Below are 25,857 nucleotides of genomic sequence, written 5' to 3' on the forward strand. Positions count from 1 at the left end.
AACTAGCAACCTGAATACTAAAACCAAATTTCAGAGAATTATTTTAAAGCACCCATTAGCATTGAAGGCTAAAATTAGAGTGTTTTCTTCTAATTTATCTGCTGATCTGGCAGCCACCAAAACAGCAAGAATGGCATCACAGGGTACACTCACAGCCAGAGGACAGAAATCCAGAGCACGAGCTGAACTCCTCTGACGGTTTTTATTGGAAATTGCTGTGGAAAAGTGCTACTGAGAAACCAAGAAGCACAACCCCCCTCATAAATACACCAGCTGAATCACGCGGGTCCTGCTGCCTTGTTCTTTTATGCTCCCAGCAGTTAGAGGAGGCTCGGAAGTGAGAGCTGCTTGCCAGCCAGCATCACAACGCCAGCTCGAATGGACTCGATTCAGCTCCGAGCGCTCCAACCGTATGACTGGAACATTAAATACCGCCTAGGAAAAACTAAAAATCGGCTTCCTTCCCGCTAAACACAGACTTAAGGGGCAGCCTAGGCTAATAGAAGTCAAAACGTACTTACACAAAGCCAGAGATTTCCATTCTTCCTCCCGAGCACCCCTGCAAACTCCAAAGTGGTGGTGCGGGCACCTGCGTACGCCACCCAGAGACAAACGTGCTGCCTCACCCAGCCCTCCTGTTTCCCATGGGGCATTCAAACATCACCCTCGCCCACCCCAGGCACAAAAAAACAACCTACATGCTAATTACACAGGCAAAGGGAGCGCTTCCCACATCCCCAACGCACCCACGGTACGTTTACGAGCGGTTTTGGCACTGAGCTCATACCCCAGCTGCAGCCACGGCGTTTCACACAGCTCATGCCCCCTGTGCAGATGAGCAGAGCAGGAACATTTCCTTCTCCACTGATTCCTTTGCCTAGAGAAAGCTCTTTTATGAAGATAAGAACAATTACAGCACCTCTTCTGCCTGGCCTGTGGGTCTGTACAGCCTGCCGCTCCGCTTCCAACGAGGGCCATAAAGAGGCTATTAGGGAAAGTGAACGTGATATTTTGACAGTTCTCTGAAATCGGTCGTTTAACACGCAACAAAAGCCAGAAAAAAAAACAACACAACACAATGTTGGCCATCACCAGCAAGTTATTTGCAGCATCAGGCATGCCATTATTCCTGGGTAAATCCCTTGTGTGCCCACATCTGGAGCAATGTGCCATTCCCATCCCTGCGCCTCGGCAAGGATCGAGCTGGAAAAGGGCAACCAAAACGAGCCTGGAACGAAGAAACTGAGCTGCAAGAAGAAAGCCCCGACAGCTGCAAGACTTCAAGCTGGAGAGGAAAAGCGCCCTGGGGGTAAAACTGAGGTTTCCAAAATCACACGTGCAGCAGGGGGGGGTTAACTGCAGAATACTGCAGGATACTGGAACAAAAGGGTACCGAATGAAACGAGCAGGAAACTGGTTTACAACCAGTTAGAGAATAAGCACTTCTTGGTTTTCACTGAAGGGGGAAGTCAGCATGACACGTGTTTTTCTACCTAGCCACAGATTTTGGCATTCCATTCCAAATCCTGGTGCAGCCTCCCCAAGCTTTTGCATCCACAATGTTCTTTCACAGCTCTTCTGCAACCACCTGAAGGCTCTTTGCTTTGACTCAGCTTCCAGCAGCTTCGTCTGATGGAGCCTGGCCCCTGTGCTGGAGGAGACAGCGCTCCATCAACCCCCCCAAAGCTCTGCATGACCCTAAGGATGGTGGCAGCTGTTTTCTGCTTTAAAATCAGGCTAAAGCAGCAGTCCAACATTGCTCATACGGGCCACGTTCCCTAAGCCACCATTCTCCTCTTCTCTGGACCTCTTTCAGTCCAAACGCAGTCGTTGGGGTAGCCCTGAACTTTTCCCAGTGCTCCAGCTGTTTGGGAACCTCACGACTGCAGAACACCACAGCAAGAGCTGGCCTCGATTCTTTTCCTAATTATTCCTAGCATCTGATTTGCCTCTTTGCTTTCGTACTGCGTTGTCAAGCTTCCAGGTGAGATTTCAATACAACAAACCATCACAAGGCCAAGAAAATAAGCTGACCACCACCGATGTGATGAGCATTATTCCTCCTAACACATAAAATATTTATTATTTTTACTGTCCTCCACAATTTTATGGCTTACTGCAGCTCACAAATATAACCAAAATCTCTGTAATACTTCATTCTGGTTTGGCTTTAGCTTTCAGTTATTCACAGCAGTATCAAGAGGCTCTCATCACACTGCTAACCACCTGCTCCTCACCAACAGAAACCCACCTTCACCACGCCTCTGCGAGCAAATCCCAGATCTCTTCAATCCACTGAGTTTCACCAATTCCTTCAATATCTTAAGTTCCACTTCTCAAGAGGCAATAAATACTTATTCACACAATCTGTTGTTCACACTTTTATCATATTAAACTTGCTTTGGCTCCGTTTTCCTCCTTACAGGCAGGATTTTCAAAAGGTCCTCGCTCAGAATTTCCCAGCATCATTTCTAAAACCATCTTGGCTCCTGTTGCCACGTACCTGGCCCAACTGGAATCCCTAGCCACAGCCAGATGAGTGGATAAAAAAAAAAAAAAACAAAGAAAAACAAACAACAAACACCAGGCCATAGTTCTTTCAAACAAAGCAAATGGAAGGGTAAGAATCTCTATTTTCTTCCTGCAGCAAAAAGCTTGTCGAGCCTGGTTCACAGCCCTTCCGTGGAAAGATTAAATAACACAAAGCCTTGGCTTTATATAACAGCAGCAATTAAATTAAGTTTTGGTATTGTCAAGAACAGCATTCAAAGATGAAAACACGACTACTGTTTCTTCTCTCTCTGTTCAGCACAGAGTATCTACCAGCAAGGATTCCTCAGCATTTCAAAAAAATACAAACAAATTTGTTTTGCACAAATCTCTCAAGGAAATACTGGAATAGGCTGGAAGTGAGACGTGCCCAATATTCTGTATTTCTCCCCCAATTTTAGGCACACCACGGAACACCCAACAAGGAAACCCCTTTGGCAGGGTGGGCAACAGGATGGAGAACAGACTGCAGTGAGATTAGGTCTTGAATAAACCAGGCTGTAGAGGAAAAGACCAAGTATGGATCTGAAACCCCATCAGGATAGTTCTCCAAAGAAAGGTTAGACAAGCACCAGCAGAAATTAATTTTAGATTAGCAATTCCTATTATTTTCGTGGTACCTCCTATTGTCCTCCAAATTTTAGAGGAGTACAAAAAAAACAGACGCTCCAAAACCACCAAAGAACACAGCCTTCAGAACTGGAAGCCTTCTCTTCATTGTTCAGTATGCTTTTCCTGGCATTTAGTTCGGTGCCAGACCATTCCAAATATACATTCTTGATCTGTCTAAATATTTCAAGTAACAGATTTAAATACAAACAGATCTAGAGTATTTCATTCAGTTATACCCAAAAAGGCTCATTTTGTAGTCATAGAATATTTTAGTATGCATTACAATACATCTTTTCCAAGTGGTGTTTGCTTTTTTTTTTAATATATATATACTTAAATGTACTGTTTTTTTCATTTTTATTTCTAATATAAACATCTTGTTGGCTTCTGTTAAGAATTATTCAACGATTAAAGGCCCAAACCACAGAAAGTGATGAAAAAACATAGTCCTACCTCCATCGCCAACGCCGCTGTTTGCTGGTCATAATGATTCAGGAGATTAGGCATGAAGGTGGTGTTGTAAGGCAGGTCCTGGCACATCCGCAGGATGATGGGCTCGCAGGAAAATAAACTGTGCCCTCTCGAGTGCCCCACCAAAACATCCAAAAGCCAAAGGTAACAGAGCATCCAGCTACCAGCCATCCTTCCAGGCCGTGAATGGGGCCAGTTACTGAGCCCAGGCAGAAAGCTTTTTTGACAATTTCTGTGCCTTCTGATTTCACTCCAGCAGCAGTATTTGCAGTCCGTGTTTAAGGCTCTTCAAAACTGGGACTCTCTTTGTGCACAACATCGTTAGCTCAGCCCCAAAGACGATGCAGTTGAGTGAGGCATCTTGCCTTGCCTTTCCGCAGCCTCATACACCACGTGTTACGTCAAGGAATTGAGACGTTTAACCACATTCCCACACGATTGACCCCATCCTGACAGAACGGCAGCCAGGTTACATTCTTCTCTCGTCAGGTCCCCTAAGACAAAAAGAAAACGCAACAAACAGCACACGTTAGAAGTCCCGTCATTGATTAAAATATTTCACTTGTAAACAGCCTGTCGGGCAAATCGCTTCAAATTCTCACTCAGAAGGTCCCTTGGCAATTTTTAATCCTGGTTTTTGACTTTTTCTGGTGGGGAAAAAAAAGCAGCATGCTGTAAAACTCAGCCTGAAAAGGGGGGAAAAGGGGAAAAAGAGGAAAATATTTTTTTTTTTTAGGAAAACCCCACGCTTTGCATCGCGCCGTGTGAGCAGCGCAGTCGTCGGCCACGCTGAAACCGAGCTGCTTCTGACTCAGCCCCTCCGCTGGTGCATTCCCAGCGATAGCATCTTTGGGTGCAGGGCCACAGAACTTCTGCTGAATAATTACCAAACACAAACAAAACAGTCGCCACCACCAACCCGCAAGTCCCGGCTTGCAGGGAGCTGCTCTGCCCGAGCAGCTGCGCTCGTGGCTCGGCTAGCTGTGGCCAAACAGAGTTTTAGTCCTGCTGGAAGCAACTCGTTGTGGGTTGTCCCTCACCCATTTCACTTGCACACGCGTCTCACACCTTGCAGTGCTGAAACCATCCCAGCAGCTCTGGGTAAGACAGGAGAGAGCCTGCCCTGAGCTTTCTACAAACACCGAAAGATGGAAAATACGCGGGTGCTGCCTCTCGTTGTCCTGCTGGCTCCACTTTGCCTACAGAGCGGATCTAAACGGCGCCCACTGCCCAGGCTGTCTCCGTATTTTCTTGGTGTTAAGGGGCTGGAGAAGAACAGGACCTCAGCACATCACACCCAGCTGCAGGAGAGAGACTCTACAACTTGGAGGCTAAAGGTAACAGAAAATGAGAAATACTGCTTGAACCAGACAACCCCAAGCAGCATTCCCCAGAGGAGGTGATCACAAATTTAAACAGACTTCCATTAACCTGGAGAGATGAATGGGTTTTCTTCAACAACCAGGAAGGGAACTGAATTCTACGAGCCAAAGAGGGAAGAAGTTTTTCCCTTTCTCCTTAACTACTTCACATCTGTAAGTTTGAACTAACTGGCAGTCTTCTGCTGGTTATCAGCTGACCACAAGAGTTTTATAGGCGTATTTTTGTGTACACAAGCCCATCTTATGGCCAGAAAAATTAAACACCATACACCTCTAAACCCTCATACACCTTGTGGGTTGGACTAGATAATCCTGAGAGGTTCCTTCCAAGCTAAACAACTCCATGCTTCTCTTTAAGATCACGTGAAGCAATGGTTTTGGCTGTAGCTGTCCAAGACGGGCTGGTAAAAACAAACAGGCAAGCAGGAAAAAAGAGCAAAATGTTGAGCACAACCACATGAAATTAGCAATTTCTCAGGCTTATTTTTCAAGAACGTGGTACCTCTGAAAGAGAAAAAACTGAAAACCCAACAAAACCCGCATGAGCTGCTCCACCTCCCAGGCAGCATTGCCTAATCCTGAAGGTTTCTGCATATTCTCACCTGATGAGAAAATTATAAATTACAGTCAGACAAACCCAAATCCTGCTTAGTTTTGTAAAAGCTGCCTCACCCCTGTGAATCTAGCCCTTTGGTTTTAACAGCGGTTCCCCGAGTCAGGAAAAGAAACCTTCTTGGTTTGTTCTCATCTCCAAATCCCTGCTTCTAATTTATTTATTATTTTTTAAAGACTTCAGCCACCAACTCAGGAAGACTCCATCGAACTACTTCAGTGTAGTGAGCTCGCAGCACGGATTAGCAATCCCCTTTTTAGCATGGTTCCTATAATTCAGACGCTGTTCCAGCAGCAACCAGGAGCTAACGCTTCCTAAGAGAGGTCCAGAAGCAACATAAAATGAACTCCCACCAGGTCTCGTGCCCAAGTGTGAAGCACAGACATTGGGAAATCCAAGTCAGGATCTAGAGCCTTGGGAAAAACTCCAAGAACACTTCACACAAATCATCATATTAACGACATTCCAACTCCAAACAAAGCCACCCATCCTTTTCCCATCCCCATAACCTCAAACTGAAAAAAAACAACAAAACAACAACAAAAAAAACATGCATACATTCAGACTTACTAAGGCATGAAGAGTCTTAACTGCAGAAAAAATGATAAAAATTCATTCAGGACTTTTCCATTTCACGCCTGGGATCCCATTACCATACAGCACCATAAAGAAAATGAAGAAAAAGTTTAGCAGAGCTACAAAGAACACCAAATTATGTAACCCAGTCATCCAGCGCCCTTCCATGGGAAAAAAGAAACAAATCTAGGTGAAATTCAGGAAAAAAAACGACCGCATCATTGCGAAAGGAGACGGCAGTTTCGCAAAGCAGCATATAGATGACCAATTAATTGGTGCAGACAGACGAGTGCTGTAATAAGCAACCTTCAGTGTCAAGATAGCTCCTTACCACAGATCCAGCTCGGTGTGCTCTTTGTTAAGCCTCTGCCTGTGAAATGTTGTGGTTATTTTTCTATGCACATCAAAACAAAACGCACCACTTTTGGTGACACCAGGGATAAGGAAGGAGGAGGGGATGCCTCCCCGTCTACCCCAAGGCACCCCAAAAAATCTGCGGGCAAAAGGGGTAGGAAGCAGCCAGTTTGTTGGTGTGGTTACGCGTTTATACATTATTTATAACCAGGCAGGCCCATCCGATGCCCGCTGCAAAGGCTAAATGAAGACATGCAGAGATTATTAGAAAGGATGGCAAATCGTGAAAGGAAAAGGTTGAATCCCACGAGTATTTTTTTAATTTTTAAAGACATTTCTAAGTTACTACTACAGCAGGAAGGGAGCAATAAGGGAGAAAAAAAAACAACACACGTTTGTTAGCAGGAGGCTGTGGCTGAATATATTCAGGGTTACCTCTCCCGGAGGTGATACGACAAACCAGACTCCCCCTGCATGAGCAGGAGGACGAGGGGAGAATGTCACCTTTGTCGTTCCCCACCCAGCTCCGAGCAGGGAGAAATAAAAGGAACTCATCGCACACGAGCCCCAGCAGTGCTTCCCCAACCCCTTCCCACCCACACCAAGGCACAAAAGGAGGCTACATTCTTCTCCTCGCTCCATTTTCAGGAGTCGGTGGGAAAGAAACTCCAGCGCTGGACTCCCCTGGTGGTGAGGGAGACCCCCAGCATAACCCCCAAAAATCCTCTGCTCCGGGGAGAAAGGAGGGCACACGGCAGCGGCCCCGCAATGCTCACGCTGCTCCGAGGCAGAAGGGGGGAAAAAAATGGACAGCAGCATCTCCGCTCGCCCTCCTTCAGGCTGGGGAATCTCCTTTGGAGATAGCCAAAACCTGCCTGGTGCCATCCTGTGAGATCCTGTTGGAGTGTGTCCGGAGGGACAGCTCTAGCATCTCTCTCTGTCCGAGCCCGTGGTGAGCTCGGGGAGCTGGAGGGGATCTCCCCTTGGCATGGGTGGGGAGCAGGGGGTGCCCGAGCACCCCCCTATTTGCCCCTCAGTGTGCTCACACAGGGCTCAGCATCCTCCAGGGGAAGGGAAGGGAAGGGAAGGGAAGGGAAGGGAAGGGAAGGGAAGGGAAGGGAAGGGAAGGGAAGGGAAGGGAAGGGAAGGGAAGGGAAGGGAAGGGAAGGGAAGGGAAGGGAAGGACACACACAGCTCCTGGCCTCCCAGCTTCATCCTACAGCAAAGGGACGGGGCTGGCATCCCCCAATCCCCCCAAGAATCCCCCCAAGACCCCTTCAGATCCCCCCAAATGCCCCCCAGACCCCTCAGGACCCCTTCAGATCCCCCCAAATCCCCCCCAGACCCCTCAGGACCCCTTCAGATCCCCCCAAAATCCCCCCCAGGCCCCTCAGGACCCTCCCCAGTCCCCTCAGGCCCCTCCTCAGGCCCCTCAGGACCCCCCCAGTGACGGGCACAAGGGGATGCAGCCAGCCAAGGGGGGAAAAAAGGGAAAATAGGGAAGGAAAGGGGCACCACCAGCATCCCCAACCCCCTTCCTTCATCTTCATCTTCATCTTCATCCTCCTCCTCAGGGCGCTGCCAGGCATCGCCCCCCCCCCTCGAGCCCCCCTCAGCAGGGGGAAAACGGGGAGGGGGCAGCGGGGAGGGGACATTTATGAGGGGAAAGGAGGGGATATGAGGGGATATGAGGGGACACTGAGGGAATATGAGGGGATTTGAAGGAATATGAGGGGATTTGTGGGAGCACGAGGGGATCTGAAGGGAGACTGAAGGGATCTGAGGGGACATGAGGGACCCTCCCCTTATAAAACGCCCCCCTCCCACCCGGTCACCACGAGCCGGTGCCCCTGCCCCCGTCTGAGCCCTAAAGGGCCAGAAGGGACACCCCTGAGAGCCCCCGACCCGTGTTTTTCCCCCCCCGGTGCCGCCGTTACCTCAGCGCGGCTCCCGCCGCCGCCGCCCCGCTCCTTCCCCCCTCAGGTGGCGGCGCGAGGCAGCGGCCGCGCCCCCTCCCCCCCCCCCTCCCCTCCCGCCCCCGCCGCAGCGCCGGCCCCGCCCCCTCCCCGGGCCCCGCCCCGCCTCCCTTCTCCCCGCCGGGGCGAGGGAGCCAATCAGAGCTCGCCGCGCCGGGTTGCTAGGTAGAAAAACGCCGAGCCCTCTGCCTCCCCTCCGCCGCTTCTGATTGGAGGAGAGCGGTTGCCGTGGAGACGGGATGCGGCCGTGAGGCGGGGGGGGGGGGGCGGGAAGGTGAGGGGAGGCGCGGCCCGGCCCTGAGGGATTGGGGGGGGGTCCATGAGGAAAACAAGGGGGGTCTGGGGACAACGGGGAGCTGAGGGGGCGAGTGAGGGGACCTCAGAACCAGGTGGACACCGAGGGGACATTGGGGGGCGGTGGGAAGCTGGGGGGGGGGGGAGAATTGAGGGGAGGGGGCGCCCTACAAGGAGTGGGGGGGGGGGAAATGGAGGCCCCCTGGGGTGGGGGGCGTGAGGGGCTGTGAGGGGCTGACAGGGCTGGGGAGGGGGCTTCGTCTTTGGGATGGGGTCCCTGGGGTGGTGGGGGGCTGAGGGTGGTTGGGGGGTGCGCAGTGTCCCAAGGGAGGGGGCGTTAAGGGGCTGTAGGAGCCCAGTAAGGGGGGCAGCAGCACTGGTTTGGACTGGTGGGTGACTGGGGTGCGCTGCTGGCCTGTAAAAGGGTGAGGGGAGCCGTCAGGGTCCAGGATTGGGGGGTTTTGAGGGGCTCTGAGGTGAGAGCATTGTGGGTTGTCCAAAAATAACCATAAAAATGGTTGAGATTGAGGGTAGAAAGGGAAACGTTTCATTTTATTGAGTTTCCTTCTCTGGAGATGCCAAAAACCTGCTAGGATGCCATCCTGAGCGATGTGCTCGGGGTGCCCTGCTGATCTCCAGAGCTCCCTGCCAACCCCCACAGGCTGATTCTGTGGAAAGGGACCTGCTCTTGTGTGATTTAGGATCAAAAAGGTATTGGGAATCAATACTGATCAATTCCCTGGGTGTAATGTCTTAGGGACCGTGCGGTGCTGTGACAGCCCCGGGGAGGACGTCGGCCCTGCAGGACACGAGGAGGCTGCTGTGGAACCAGAGCGTGCATCAGGGCCTGGAGCAGATCCTGGAGAACATCCGTAACGTGGACACAGAGGAGAGCAGGCAGGTATCGGAGGGGAGATCGCTGGGTTTCTTGGTGCTCTGGACACCAGAGATGGTCCTTTTGGAGCTGAGTGGGGAAAAGGAAGGGGGTTTGGAAATTGAAGCACCACAGCAAGGGGTTAGGGGGCAGTGGCATGGAGGAGCACAAGGGATTTGGGGTCGTTGGGCCAGTGGAGATGCTTCTAGGATGGGATGTGGAGTACTGATACCTCCATGGGCATCAAGGACCATGGAGAAATGCAAATTTAGCTACTCAGTGTCTGTGGTAAGGGGGATTGTAGGGTTACTCGAGCCTTGGGTTCTTGATATGTCCAGCACGCTGTGGCAGGGGTAAGGGTGTTCGTCTCAGTCCACACAGGCTGCACAGAGGTGGTGATGTTGGGGAAACCCAGAAACATCAATGGCACAAGGTTTTTGGGGGTTATCGGTGCTGTGGCAATGCCATTTATTGATCCTGCAGCATTGGCACCACGGTGAGCGTGGAAGCTAGCGGGGCAAGCATTTCTGCCAGGGTCACAGGGCTTTCTGTGGCCCTGGGGATAACTGAGAGAGGCCTGATGCTGCAGTGGGGAGAGCTGGCAATATCATGCAGTCAGAGCAGCAGTGGTAACTGAGGGCATCACCATGCCAAGAGCAGGTAAGAGACGTGGAAAGTCAGGGTAATATCAAGGTTTTGCAGCCTGTGGGCTACGGGCTAGCCCAGGGGAAAGGAGGATCACAGTGTTGGCCTCAATTTTGTATCACTGCATGTGTGCGCTTGGCCTGCTGCCCTTCTCCTCTTGCCATCTTTCTCCGTGTCCCCCTAATATGAGTGTCTGTTTCATATCATCTTTTCCCTCCAGACCTATCCTCTTGGATTTTTCTGTGCTGAATGCCCCTTGGTTTGGCCTGTATTCCAGCCCACTTTTCTGTTACTACTCTTTAAAGCATTTCTTCCATGGCATTAATCAGCGAACTGTTTATTGGCGATAAACTAATTTATAATAAAAATGACTGTCTTGTCTGAGCTTTTGATTTGTTCAGTCAAATTCTGTTTATTCAACGCTGAATTCAACTGCACCATTGTCGTCACATCGAGTGATGTGATCAGACTTTTTTCCCTGCAAAATGCGTTCTCAAACCTCTGAGCGCACCAGGCTGTACTGAACCACAAAGGCTTACTGCTACAGAGATGTGGTCAAAAACATTAATAAAGTGGGTCTGCTTCTGAAGGGCTTGTTTTGAGTATGGTTTGTACAAACCTCTGGAATGCCATTCCAGAGGGTTAAGCGGAGATTAACCCAGCTAAAGGGAATGATTCCTGGGCCCTTAGTTAATATGATATGATCATTATGTATTGCTAATCTTTCTGAAATGTGATCACATTTTTTCAAGCCAAGGGCTTGACCCAATGTGCACTGAAATCAGTGAAATTATTTCTATTGGCTTCAGCTGGTTTTCCATCAGCCTTGAAATTGTCTTGCTATTTTAGACAATGCCACTCACGTTCCCTGTCCTGTGAAATTAATGTTTGCTGCCTTCAGACGTCACAAAAAACACAAACCTCTTGGATGCCCACTCAACATGTCCTTCCATTCTAACTTTCATTTGAGCCATTCCTAGGTGCTCTCTGGCTGTACTAACCCATGCAGAAGGACCACCAAAGCCCAGTTTTCTTTGCCTGCTTGTGAGAATAGCAAGTTAATCTATGTCAAAGGATTGAAACTAAGATATATCATTAATTTCTCTGTTCACAGGGCCTGTTATCCTGTTGTAGAAGGAAATCAGATTGATTTGCACTACTTCTTCTTGACAAATAAAGGTTGGTTCTTAGTCCTCTCCTCATTATCCTCTAGTTAAATTATTGCTTTGGGAGTTCTCTTAGGAGCTGGGGATAAGCTGTCTGATGCACAGATTTCCTGCTAGTAGTCTTTCCCTTTTTTAACACTTGTGCTCTGCCAGGCTCAGATGCTCTCTGTAAATCGTGTAAGACAACGGCTTTGAGACAGCAAGAGATCTCTGAGCATCCCAATACGAAGTTAGTCCAATGCAACCAACCTGAAAACATTGCATATAATCACAAAACTTGGTCTCTCGCCAGAATTTCCCCCAAATCTCATTTGCATTGCTACTTTTTATGCCTGCCACCCACTCCTAGTTTGCCTTTCTGGTTTTGCTGTTAGAAGGATATTAGATATTTTTTAGCAACATGTGTCAATAGCTTCCTCTCTGTGGGTAATGAACATTTTCCTTATATATATTTAAAGCTCGACTTCTTGTTAACATCATCTCATGTCTCTTGCTGGTTGAATGTTTCCAAATCAGCTGAGCTTGATTAATTTCATCCCAGGATACGTGAAGAACAAGCTGGAGCAATCTCTGGAATGTTATTTTGGGCAACCAGTCCAAAGATAACGACTATTACAGAAGAAACATGGGGCCCTAGCTAAAGAGCCTGACGATCGCAGGTCTGCACACCACACCAGCTGCCTTTTAGTGCCTAACGAACAAGCTGCTGCAGCCACCTCAGTATCATGTCACAGATTAACTCTGATCAGAGTTACTCTAGACTCTTGAAGGAGCAGGATTAGCTGTTAATCCTGCCAGGGATGGGGAGGAGCTGGGGGGGGGAAGACAAGAAGTGTAAGGTTTTCCTTTGGAGAACAGATAGCTAAACTGTGGTCAGTGAACCAAAGCTCTTCCTAGAAGTTCAGTAAAGAGCTTACAGTCCAATATTTGGGCTAGCTGCATGTTACAGGTGAAATTCTTCTAGATTTTCTAATGCTTCTAGATTTTCTGCTGACTACTCTGATGCATCCCATGAAATTCAAAGCCTGGTAAGTGCACCGAGTCCTAGCACATACAGTGCGGCTTTGAGGAACTCGAGGAAAACGTCTGCTCTAAAGTGACACTGTGCAGCCCTGACTTCACCAAAGAATTCGTTCTGTAGACACATGCCACTGAGCCTGGACGTGGGGTTGCTGCCAGATTGCTCCTTGCCTGTACCCCCTCACTACAATTTTGAGCGTAGCTGCAGAGACGAGGAGCAAAGTGGGTGGTTTTTGGGTGCTTCTGCTAGGAAAGGGGTAGTGAGTGAGTGATAGCAGGCTGGCACTTAGTGTGCAAAGCTAAAAAGTTTGGCTACGCTCACCTTTTTGCCTGATGGTACCTGCCTTTGCCGCCCTGTTTACATATCAGGCTTGAATGTTGACTGCAATTCAAGCAAACAGCTTTATAGCAGGAATATGACTTCTGCCAGCTGTGTTGTGAGCCACAATTTTGGTACATAAGGAGCACAAGAGGGTCTGGAGCACTGCTGTTTCACACGCCAGCTCAGAGAGGTGCTTTGTGAGCGCAGCTGTTCCAGCACCAAGAAAGCCCTGAATGCACAGGGGAGGCAAACTGGAACATGAATCCAGGGCTGGGAGTGTGCTGCAGTGACAACTGATGTTTTTGTGACTAATGTAGAAGGTTGTCCCTGAAAAACAGGACATGGTTGCCTGAACCTGTTTTTTTGGCAGTGGAGCTGTTTCTCTAGCTCGTGATGTCGGATTTCTGTGCATTGAAAAGGGCAGGGGCCTTGAAGGAAAAACAAAAAACAAACAAACAAAAAAATCCAACAAGAACAACCCAGTAAGCGATCCCATCATAATGCATACCCATAATGCACATACCAAATTGCACAAGAAGCCTCTAACATTTGCCAACTACAGAATGTGAAGATTTGGAGCCTTGGTAAGCTTTTTAGCTTTTAGTGGCTTCTCCGTGGGAAGTTAAAATTTCTATCTGCATAGAAAAAAAAAAAGAAAGAAAGAAAGAAAGAACTCAGACTCTTGTAATGAACTTACTTTCAAACTATGGTCTGTATTACATCACCAGATGCAGAGAGAAAAATATAACAGATTGATTTTTTTTTTTCTTTAGACTTCTTTGATTCCAAAATAACTTAGGAGGGAAGAGGAGGAAAAACTTATCAAAAAAGGTGATGTGCCCAGACAGATCCTGCAGTGCTTTTTTGAAGATTAATCTCCCACTGATATAGACAGGAATTTTGCCTGGGTAAGGAAGGAAGGACTGGGCTTTCATGAAAGTGTATTTTGTGAGCCTTAAAGCCGTGTTGCTGTAAAGGTCTATTTGCAGTGTAGGTTTTGAGGTGCTTGGATTCAGGGTAGGCTGGCAACACAATATTGGAGTTGCTTAATGGAGTTACCTTTTCTTTCATTTCCAATGTCCTATTGTTCATCTTGCCACCATGAAGCTTTAAAACACTCTGAAGTGTTTACAGAACAATTACCTAATACCTGCATGAAGGAAACAGAGGTATTTTTTTAATGTTACTTGTAAAGAAATGATCTGGTTTTTAGGCTGCTGCAGTTTAAACCTCCAGTCTGGAAATCGGTTCCCTGAGGTAAGCAACGATGTTATGCTGCTGAATCCAGCTGCAGGATACAGGATGAAGGGGGGGAAAAAAGCTTTTCCTGTTTTGGGCAAACAATTATGAATAAACGGCTTAGTCTGAACAACGTCCAATTATTTGGTTTCACAAAAGGCAAGGGGAAATTTTCTTAAATGCCTTATTTACTTCACCGAGGACTTTTTTTGTTTGAAAGAGCAGCACAGTCAGTTCAGATGTCAAAACCAATCTGCCTGACAACAGGACGCTGAGAGATTTCAGTCAATTCTGAGCCATTCTGGATTTCATTCTTTCAGTTAAATGTGATAGAAACAAATTGGCCCTCGGAGACCTGGCATTATATGCCCATCAAAATCAGTAAAAACCCATCTAGTGTCACTTAAGTAGATGCACAGGCTACCTCAAATTTTCAGTGACAACAACTGGAAAGAGAAATCGAACGTGCTTTCGAGCTTGCTGCAGATACCCTGTTGTGATCATTTATGCAGTAAAAATCAAAGGCATATTCAATAACGTTTGTGATGAGAAAGACCTGCTTAATTATTAACTATTTATATTATATTAATGCACAGAGGTTCCATCAGGAAATCTGGGCTTTACGGTAGCAGTTACTGTGGGTGCATAAAATAAAATGTACATGTTACTCCTGACTTTCAAATAATTCTGCATGTATTGTAGCTATGCTATGAAGTCATTAGATTACAACCTGAAATGATTTGCTTTTCTCTAACATAACGTAAAGGAGTAGCACAGAGATGATGCAGGTCTTTTTCTGTTCAACTGTTGTAGCCATTGGTGCCGACAAGACGCCAGAGATTCCCCATTTCACACATCCATGGCGTTTGCACCTCCTAGAAACATGGATGGCCCCAAGCTACAAACCAAGATGAGCACGTGGACTCCGCTGAACCATCAACTCATGAATGACAAGGCAAGTTCCATGCAAATGGGTTGGATTCATGGAATCACAGAACTGTTGAGTTTGCAAAGGGCTTCTGGTGATGACCTAGGCAAATCCCTCAAGGCAGAGTGAACTAGAGGATTTGCTCGGGACCTTTTCCAGTTGGGTCTTGAATATTTGCAAATCCTAAAGCAAATTCTGTTTCACTTGACAAATTCTCAAGTCTCAGAAAAAAAAACAACTTATGGTTTTGGCTGTGTAGGTCATGAATAATGGAATAAGAACTTAAAGATTTTTACTATTAGATGTCCATATATAGATATATATATATAGCATACATAGTCTTTATGATATATATATATAACCTCCTATGTTATGTAAAAACTGAAAGCTCTAACATATTTTTTAAAGCACAGAAGTATTTTGCCCAACAATTGTTTTTAAACAAACGTGTATTCATTTCTTAGTGAAAGTTGCTAAATCATTCTTTTTCTGCCTCAGAAGACTTCAGTTTAACCCCGGAGCAAACTGAGTGTCAGCGCAAGTGTCTGAGTGGCCAACGTGCTCCAGCTCAGTTTGTAGGAGAGATCTTAGTACCCACGCCCTGTCTCCTCTGCTAAGCCTGAGGCCAAACTGATATTTTGTTAGCTGAAATGATGCACACAATTTATAAATAACGAGATGCATTTCCTAGTCTCCCACTCTGCATACTATATCTGGGATCTGCTAACGTCTCATGTGTCAGCAGGAGCATATTCCTCCCTCAGAATTCAGTTTCAATTTCTGTTGATGATTCACCGAATTTAATCCCGAGTGGGCCATTACATCACATGGTATGACTTCCTGGATTTCTCAGTCCCTCGTTTCACACAGATCTCCCTGTCTGGAGCTCACCAACTTGAATTTGGCTAAAATATATCTTCCGTGAGGGTATCCAGTATACCTTTGGGATTATCACAAAATGAAAATTTCATCACTTCCCTCAGTTTCTTTTCTCATTGTTAATCCTCCATACCATTAAAAGATTAAACCTTGTCTCTTGTCTGAATACCTGTAGCATTAGCTTCCATCATTTAAATCTTCCTCTGCTAGCTTATTAAACTCTTTTGTAACCAGCATTTTTTTCCTTGTGGAAGTACTTTTACTCTGCTTCAAGCCAACACTTGATCTTTTTTTGATAAACTAAACAGATTGAGCTCTTTGAAGTTTTCTCAATCTGGCAGATTCTCCCGCCTTTGAATCATTTTAATGTCTGTTTCCTACACTCTTTAAGACACATTTTTACAGACGCACATCACTGTGCAATAAAGTGTGATTTGACTAGCAGTGAGTGCGTGGGTAAAACTGCCCTTTCCCAGCTTCTTCCTCCTCTGCTCCTTAGGCAGTGTGATGTTGCATTTGGCTGCAGCCAAACTTTTAGAAGCTCATCTTGGAGTGTTGTGTACTCCAGCCCTTAATGGTGTTCCAGATAGGAAAGAACCTACCTCCTACTACCTGTGGTCAGTGATGAAAGTCGTGATAAAACTTCTTTACTTGTTTCTGATCCAAGTTTTATAGCACTGACCTGCTTGAAACTCTTCTTCATTTATCACTGTGCTACTCTCAGTGCTGGCTCTACCGACTGAGCAGAAAACAAAAATATTGCTGACAGCTGAAATTGGGAGATAATCCAATCGATATATATAAGAGCCAGTGAGTGAGAAGGTGCCATTTTCATACATGTCTCTGCTCATTTCTGCACTCGAGTGAAGGCAAAGTGTGAAGGGAGAAAAGAGTTTATGGATAGAAGGTATGTGAAAAACAATGAGAAGATAAAAGTATAGAGAGAAGAGATGCTTAAGAGAAGTACTTGTTAGCTGAATAGGAAAAGAGGGACAGCAGTGGTGAGAATTTAGAGCTGATCCAAAGCAGTAGCGCTTAAGCTCCATCTAAATCATTTCTAGGAGAAGACCCAATAGCAGATAGCAGTGTTAATTTGCTTCCTTTCTAATTTTGGTTAATCCATGGGGTGCTCCATCAGTGGTTCCTGCAGGTTTCCCTGGATTCTTAGGTATGCTCAAGAGTATATTAGTCTGCATTGCTGGGAGGACCCAAGATCTTTCCTTCCAGTTGTACATCCTGAATGTTGTAGCCTCCATCTATGTTTTTCTGCCCTTACAGCAGCTATCAGAGCACGTCCAGGGTGTTACTACTGGGCCGTGGGCAGGCACGATTGCTTTAAAGCCAGGAGCTCCGTCAGGGACAGACCAAAGTCAAGAAGCCAGAATTAGGAAATGATGAATTATGCAACATTCATGGTCAGAAAACCAGAGATGGAGTCTTAGATATGCTAAGGGTGTGCTACAGCTAAGGATGTAGTAAAGATAGGAGACAGGGCAGGCTGCTCGCCCTCAGCAAAACCGGGCAGACTTCAGTGTCAGACCTGCCTTTAAGGAAGGACTGGAAGTCAAGAGATGATTTCCCTTCTAGCAGTGGGGTAGAAGAGTCCCCAGAGGCATTTGCAGCAATGGCTGGAGGGATTTGCCAGGCAGCCTTGAACTTGAGCTTATTTTAAACTACCTGAAGACACGGATGTGAGATGGAAGGTCTTGGGAGCAATCTAGGCCTTAGGCTGCGTCCAAGGCCAGCCAGCTTGGGTACAGTATGGGTATAACTTGAAGGCTTTGGAGGAAAGGACCAGTAAACATGGTCTTGATTAAGTCAGTGGATGATTATACCAATTTGGGGCCATTCTATTGCTAATTAATGCTTCCAAGTGCCTGGAGTAGGCAGAACTTTCTGACAAAGTTGGCTTCAGATGTATCTCCAAGAATGCTGAAAGCAAATGCGTGTCTTTCTTTGATCAAAGGCCATTAACATTGCTTTCAGTTATATAAATAGCTCACTGCTTCGCTGGAGTTATCCAACCCAAAACTTACATCTTTGACTATTCATCACTTGCTTGTGGCAAATCCTTTTCCAAGTTCAGCTTGTTAGAGTGTTTTGTTGTTGTTGTTGTTTTTCAACTTTGCCAAGTGTCCCACATGCAAATGAAGCAAATAATAACTGTCAACATGCAAATAAAAGAAATGTCATTTTCCACCCCTCACGAGAGACACTCCTGCTGAGAGAGACAGAGCTAACGCTGACAACTGCTGTACCAGACATCAGCACTGATAATGTCTTTCTCTGCAGGAACCTTCTTTGCAGGCTGTCAAAGCAATAACATGTTTGGAGTTTATAATGATCAAGCGTGTTTTCTAGTTGTGGTTAATAGCTGTTTTTATGTGCAGTTATAAGCTGGGCTTTTTTCTCTTTGATCTGTCTTCTGGAAAGAAAACACATCTACAACATTTCCTCACTTGCCAGGTCACAATCCCGAGCGTAAAGGCAGTTTTGTGGTAGTGGGAAGCCACGTGCTGGTGCTTTCAGGTCTAGCTCCCTATGGATAAAGGTCAACATCACAAGTCCTCCGCTGTATTTTGATACCGATCATCCTTCTTGTTAGTTGTCACTGTAAAGTGCCTAGGCACAGCATGAGCCATAAAGACTGGTCTTACTCTTCCTCCTACCAGTCTCACTGCATGAAGATCGAAGCCATTGCCAGGGCTGTGTGATAGCTACTCAACGTTGTGTCCATTCTAGGAGCTTTCAGGCACCCAACATCTCCAACTCAGGAGAACTGAAATCTCTAAAATAAAGATCTAGGAAGCGCAGCTTCTGGTCTCAGCAAAGCACAAGAGACACCACAAGTCGCTGTATGCTCAAGAGGGCAGAGTGCTAGGGTGAGCTGCAAAGAAGAGAGGAGAAGTGAGGCAGCACACTGCAGCCAGTCTGCTGGAGCAGTCCTTCATAGGTGTACTCGCATAGCCCTTGAATTTTCAGGAGTATCCTACAGTGAAAAGAACCTTTGACAATAAACAGGCTGTAGAGGTGACAAAGACCAAGAAGAAGCAGGTGGAACCTTCCTCAGACAACTGGAAGAAGCTTCATGGTCACAGGTCCTGGTCTACAGGGGAACTTGAACCACCCTGACAGCTGCTGGAAGGGCAACACTGCAGAGTACAAGCAGCCCAGGAGGTTTCAGGAGCGCATTGATGGCACCTGCCTCACACAGGTCATCAAGGAAACAAGGAAAGATGCTCTGCTGGACCTCATTCTTATAATCAAGGAAGGACTGGTTGGGGGTATGAAGGTCAGGGGCACCCTTGGCTGCGGTGACAAAGACATGATGGAGTTCAGGATGCCAAGAGAAAAGAACAAAGCAAATAGCAGAAGCACAGCCCTGGACATGAGGAGAGCAGACCTTGGCCTCTTCAGTGATCTGCTTGGAAGAATTGCTTGGGATAGGGTCCTGGAGAGAAGAGAGGTCCAGGAAGACTGGTAGATTTTCAGACTTTTAATGAGATTTTCTATGCTGTCTCCCATAACATCTCCCCAGGCAAGCTGACAAAGTGTGGACTAGAAAAATAGACAGTGGGGTGGACTGAAAAATGATTTACTGTCCTCAGAGGGATTGGATCAGCAGCACAAAAGCCAGCTGGAGGCCAGTCCCTGCTGGAGTACATCAGGGATTTACACACTGGGGTCAGGATCATTTAAATGATCATTTCATTAATGACTTGGATGACGTGGACTGAGATCCAAGCTTTTCTTGGTATCATCCAGGGAAAGGACAAGGGCCAATGGCCACAAATTGAAATACAGGAAACTCCATTAAACATAGGAATTTATTTTTTTTTTTTGCCACGAGGGTGGTCACACACTGGAACAAGTTGCCCAGAGAGACTGTGGAGCTTTCATCTAAGAAGATTTTCAAAACCCAGCTGGATGGAGCCCTGAGCAGTCTGTTTCTGTTGACCCTGCAGGGACTTTGGACTAACTGATCTCCACAAATTCCTTCCAACCTCACCCATTCTGTGATTCTTTTTATATTTTGTATGTCACACAAATGTTTTTTCAAGCTCTATTTTTTCTTCAGAAATACTGAATCCTCTTAAAGTATTCATTTTTATTTGTGTCTTTATGTTTTATAGGTATTTGAAGAAAGAAGAGCCCTGCTTGGAAAATGGGTAAACTTTTCCCTTTAAATTTATATTTAAATACAGTTGGGTTTCTGAATTAATCAGGAGATTACCATAATGAGAGTGTATAACATAACCTGTTTAGAAAAAGGGGTTCATTTTCCACATGTAGGTATGCAAGTGAGCTGTGACTGCTGTACTTTTGATGAAGGTAAAGGCCTAAATTTCCTCAGTGCCTTATTTCTGTAAGTTCTGAACTTGGGAAATCATATTTCATTTTCAAAATGATCTGAAATGGGATAAGAAGCCCTGGGAAAAGCCTGTGAAGTCTTCAGAGAGGATACTGGATGTTTAGATATTGCCATTGCCTCCTAGCAAGTCTTTAAAGCTGGTAATAAATGACATGTTATCTACTAAGTGCACACATAGGGCTCCTAATGCTGTAATCACTGAGCATCTCGCAATCTCTCACTGTCATTATCTTCACAACTCCTGTGTGAGACAGGAAAGTGCTGTCACCCTGTTTTTGATGAAAAAATGGGGCAGAGAGAGACTTGAGATAGGATTTGTCTGCCCCAGCCACAAATTACTGTGAGGTTGGCATTTTGGATGGGTTTTCTCTGGCCGAGTGTGCATGTCTGAGACAGATATTTAAGCCTGGCTGGTCTGGTCATCGCAGGCTCCATGTACAGTCAACAGAGAGAAAGAAAGCAGTGCTTCCAGAGGGTAATTCATCTCACTTAATGTGGGATGAAAGAACAGCCCTCTAGAGATGCCTGTTTCTTTCTGTAGCCCATGAAGGGAGTTGTAGCTGGCAGCTTTAAAGGAAAACAGCTCTAAGAGACCTACCTGGGAACTTGATGGCAAAGCACGCAGTGGCACAATATTTGCCTTAGTCCTAAGCTCACACCTGAAATATCATATTGTGCTTTTTCTTTTATGATGCAAAACCTCTATAAAGACCTTTATGAGAAAGCAGCTGTAATCTGCTTAGTGTCCTATGAAGAGAGGAACACAGACTCAGTGAGTTTATTGCAATAAATCAGTGAATGTATTAAAGAGGCTCAGTAGTAACTGTATAGTTGAGCCCTATGCACATCTTTATAAAAGGAACCAAAGAACCAGGTGTGTAGTCATGTACCATACAAAAGCTAAAAGGAAATCTAGTTGGAACGAGATGATCTTCAAGGTCTCTTCCAACCCAAGCCGTTGTATGATTCTATGGTTCTATGAAGTATAGAAATGATGTTCCTTATCAGCACTCTTTGATAAAGAGTATTTGCACAGTTACTTTACTTGAACTGTGGTGTTTATTCTTTATGCCCAGTAGGTCTCTCATGTGGAATTTATTTTGCAAATGAACTGGCTTTTATAGACATTTTAACCTCATAAGAATTATTCATCTTTATAGGAGATGTGCTTTGTTGACTTGCATGCATTTTGATAATAAGGGATTTCATGGAAACTAAGAAAACAAAATAATTGAATGATTATTGTGCAAAAACCACCTTTTAACATGATAGTAACCGACAGACCTAAAACCTGTTTCTTGAAAATTGGTGGATGCTTTAAAATGCCCATGGGATGTACGCTGGCAAAAATGCAAAAATGTTTTTATTGGAACCCCCTCTGAAAGACCCCAAATCTGGAAACAACCTTCCCCCAAATGCAACAAAGAGTGTGAAAACATCTTCTGAAAGGTTAAATACCTGACCCTTCCATGTCACTCGATCAGTATTTCTCATCATGTTCCTTCAGAGTTAATTCTCCTTGTGCTTCTGCCATCCATCATGCCAATGAAAAGGGTGTGGAAAGCACAAAAGCTCTTCTTAACTCCCTTCAAAGCCTCTGGCATTATGATATGTGGTATGCAAAGCCTAGGGCACTCGGAGTTTGGGAGAAACTTTGTCCAGAAATCACAGTGCTCTTGGCAGGACTTTTTCCACTGATACACATGGCCTTCTTGTAGCGCTCTCAGGAAGTATGGACTGGATGCAGCTGCTGAAGGGTGGGTTTGGATGGCTGGAAATCCACATTCAGTGTTGTTACAAATGATTTCTTAGGAAACTGGGAGGCTGAAGTCTGTTCCGAATCTAGAACCGTTCGGTATTTTTGGTGATGAAATGGAAAGTACACACTGATTTGCAGGTGATATCAGGCTTGGAAAGATTTCATGAACTTTGCAGATCAGAAATCAAAATGAAATGATTTGCAATTTGATGAGGACAAGTGAAAAATGCTCCACGTAAGAATGACATTTACAAAAACTGCAGATACGAGAAAACTCGATTATGCAGCAATTCTGCATAAAAACTGTTGGGAATTATGATGCATCACAAACTGAATACAAGTTTGAGTTGACAAGTTTATGACTGTCTTATAATTGTAAAAAAAGGGAATATCCCAAAGGGCTGTCTGGAAGGCAGAGCTATGCCCAGTGCTGTTCAGTGCATTTTAAGAAAGCTGAGGACCAGTTGGAGATGCTTCTGCAAACGAGTCATAGGTGAGAATGTTCTTAGGTCCAGAAAATTTGAAAAGGATCTGTTCATTCTAGGGAAGATGGATAAAAGAGGTAATAACATCTTGCCAATAACACATAAAAGTTCCCCACAAAGAGGATGGGAATAATCTGATCTCCATGTTCACATTGGGTAGGACAAGAAATGGGCTTGAATCACAATTGTTGAGATACAATTTAGACACCAGCAAAATCTGCAGGTAATTTACTGCCTGAATAACTTGTCTTGGGGGTTTTGGGTGGAAATCTCCAGTGCTGGAATCTTTTGAGAAAAGGTTAGACAAACACTTGCCAGGAATGGTCTAGGTAGGGTGCCTTGCAGTAGGAGATGAACTAGTGCAGTATTTCTAAACCTTTTTTAAACTGAAGGACCATCGAACCTTCTGGGAAAGCAGAACAGTTTCCTTGTGCAGCATTGCCAGAGTGGTGAACCTTTACAGCCAGCCAAAAAAAGAGATTAGATTAAATGCTCTAAGTTTATTGTTTGTTTTATTCCTCCTCATTTTATTTGCATGCATTCAGGGACTCTGTGTGTGTGTTTTCCTTTTGTTATTTCTATGCAATTGCCTTGCAGAACGCCTTTGATGTCTCCCAACCTATTACGGTCCCTAAAACACAGGCTGAGGAACAATGAACTGCGTGACCTGAAGGGATTTCTTTTCTCTGCTTCTGCATGGCTGGGCAGCCCCAGAGGGTGTGGGACTGGCTGTGCTGTCACCTGCAGCATTCACGATGTACGATGGGACCCTGTACAATTTTTTGGCCGGCTCAGGTTGCTCTCAGCTCATCGGGGTATTGCTGCTGCACAGCATGGAAGCAGTGGCAGTGCGTGGTGGCAGCAGGCAGCCTGTCCTACGTAGCTCTTCCTATCCTTGAGTATTTTCAGGCTTTGATCTTAGGGGAGGCATTTCTGCTGAATTTCTGTCGCACTAAATCCTTAACCCCTATGCTTTCCAGAAAAAAATATTAAGGATAAATTACGCAGCTGTCTTTCGGTTGAAACCCTTTTGACGATTGCACTGGGAAAGGGTTAACATTTCTCTGCTGGTTTCTTCTGTTTTATTCCAGCTGCTATTCTATATCGCACCTGGGGCAGATGCCTTGACGTGCTCCCTCGCAGCCTCCTTTTCTGCTCTGTTTCAATACCGCAAGCCAAAAATTCCTCCCATTAATTTACAATACATAAAAGCGTTTTGCTCTACCTTAATGCTTCACGCTATCGTGCTGACACCCGGGTTAATATGTTGACAACGAGGCTGGGGTTGAACTTGTAGATTAAGACACCTGAAGCTTAAGTGTCTCCAGGTGATCTGAGCATCGCAGCTTCCGCTAAAGCCAAATGAGATGTCGACAAGTCAGGGAGCCCGGACAATGATTCAACTCACCCTGTGGGCTACATCTTGTCGTAGTAATTTATATACAGCGCATCTGAATGTTCCCAGGTCCTGGAACTCGCTCATCCACACCATGAAATTGTTAGCACGCTCCCTGGCACGGTTCTGGCCTGGGCCAGTAGTGCTCTTCCAGGCATCTTTCAGACAAGGTTTGGACATCAGCCTCAGCCAGGAACCGTGCCAAAAGAGCAGGGTGGATTCAGCCACCTTGTTGGGAAGGGGGAGAGCATGACGGTGGGGACATGTGCATCGCCTGCCTCTTGGTGTCATCGCTAGAAAATGGTCCCAGGCACATTTATTAACCGGGGTAGAGGCAGCAGTGGTGGCTGCTCAGCTGAACTGGTGTTCTCCAGGCAGCCTTCCTGGGAGTCTCCTTCAAAATTTCAGGTTTGGGTGTCGAAGCGCAGCGGTGAAAGCAAAAAAAGGAACAGATCCGAATTCCTGACAAGGAGCCACTCGGCAGCAGCGATGATTAGGGTTTTGCTGGCTGGACCCGTGTACTGGGTGGATCCCAGGTGCCTGCCTGCTTTGTCCCTTCTCTTCTGAGCCGTGTTCAGGACCAGGAAGAGACGGCAGATGATTGTAACCCTGCGAACTCGTGCCGATAAGCTGTCTGGGAGGCAGGATTATGTCCCGTTCCAGTACAACAACCGGTCTTATGGAGGAGAGGGGCCTCTTTAGGTTAAGCAACAGAGCTTCTGTTCCTCACACCGAGCTCCCGGGCTCCCCCCCTTCATGTCAGGCCTCATCATTTGTGTGTGTGCACTCAGGGATTAATTGTAAACCGATCGCAGGACCGGTGTGGTGGCCAGCGGAGCCTTCTGTCCCCGGGGAGAGCCATTGTTCGCCAGGGCTGGGGGAAAGGCACAGCGAGGGAAAACCTCTCCCGACTGCTGCGGCTGGGGAAGGCGCAGCCTTGAGAAGGGGAATCCAGTCTGACAGGTTGGATTGCCCAAACGTGGGATGGGGACGTGCTTGTGAATGCTGGAAAAGAGACAAATTCTGCCTGCTGAGCTACCTGGCTGCTGCCCAGCGCCTGGAGAAGCCGCGTGGCCCCGTGCCGGTGGCGTGATGCTGCTCTGAAGGGGCTCAAACCTCGTGCTGGGAGCTCGGGAGGAGGATGCTGGAAGGAATCACTTCATTGCAAAGCCATGGCTGGCTGGGAAGAGTTAACCAGAAGCAAATATTGAGCCCATTTGAAAGAGAAGCTACGTTTGGTTTGCTTTGATCGGTTCACTTCACCTCTCGGTGTGGGAGTGATGAGCCAGTTACCCCCGCCTCTCGATCATATATGGGAGAAATTTATCTGCAAGCTGGTGTTTGCAGATCGTTTTAATGAGAAGAGGATGTAGCTGTGGTCATGAATGAGGAGTTCACCATGCTAGAGAAAAAACCCTTCGTGTCCAGACCCTCTCTGTGCCCCCTGGTGCACCTTGGTCTGGTGGGGTGGTCTCAGGGGATGTGGCTCCCAGTGCCGGATCCCAAAGTCCTGAGTCAGTTTTTGCTCTGCTGAACCTCATTAGAGGTGAAAGTTAAATGCAAAATAGGGGTGGGAGGGAAAGGGTGTATTCCTTAATTCCCTGTCGGTTTGTGTAGGAAAAGGCACGGGCATTTGGGAGCTCTTTTCTTGGCTTTTGTCTCCGGGATCTCAGGAATTGCTGAGATCTTGTCCTTGCTGACCTACTTCAAGGTCCTGTAGAGGTGCCTGCAAGAAGAAGAGCTCTTTACTTCTTATAGTTTATTGTCCAATACTGGAATTAGATACATCAAATAGAAATAAATAATAAAATATAATTAAATAATAAAATAGAAATAAAGAAACAAAGGGTTCATTAAAATAATCTGGAAACAAATGACTTCTCAGCTACTCTTCACCTGCACAGTCTATTTTAGACCATAATTTTGCTAGTTCACCAGTTGGCC

At 46.3% G+C, this 25,857-nt stretch overlaps 2 protein-coding genes across 2 annotated transcripts in view; one reads left to right on the top strand and one right to left on the bottom strand.

Annotated features, from left to right (window-relative positions):
- The window catches only part of FZD3 (frizzled class receptor 3), a 53,514-nt gene extending 44,903 nt beyond the window's left edge, over window positions 1-8,611 (bottom strand). Inside the window, exons 1-2 of the mRNA XM_068678943.1 lie at window positions 8,496-8,611; window positions 3,616-4,127 (exon numbers count right to left, since the gene is read on the bottom strand). Of these exons, the coding sequence (XP_068535044.1) occupies window positions 3,616-3,804 (189 nt within the window). The 5' untranslated portion in view covers window positions 3,805-4,127; window positions 8,496-8,611. The remainder of the gene's footprint in view (window positions 1-3,615; window positions 4,128-8,495) is intronic.
- A 901-nt stretch (window positions 8,612-9,512) lies between these two features.
- FBXO16 (F-box protein 16) overlaps window positions 9,513-25,857 on the top strand; it is a 37,736-nt gene continuing 21,391 nt past the window's right edge. Inside the window, exons 1-4 of the mRNA XM_068678944.1 lie at window positions 9,513-9,729; window positions 11,462-11,526; window positions 14,908-15,049; window positions 20,035-20,070. Coding sequence (XP_068535045.1) covers window positions 14,954-15,049; window positions 20,035-20,070 — 132 coding nt within the window. The 5' untranslated portion in view covers window positions 9,513-9,729; window positions 11,462-11,526; window positions 14,908-14,953. The remainder of the gene's footprint in view (window positions 9,730-11,461; window positions 11,527-14,907; window positions 15,050-20,034; window positions 20,071-25,857) is intronic.

This window comes from Anas acuta, chromosome 3, assembly GCF_963932015.1.
Source record: "Anas acuta chromosome 3, bAnaAcu1.1, whole genome shotgun sequence".
In the NCBI taxonomy this organism is placed as follows: domain Eukaryota; kingdom Metazoa; phylum Chordata; class Aves; order Anseriformes; family Anatidae; genus Anas; species Anas acuta.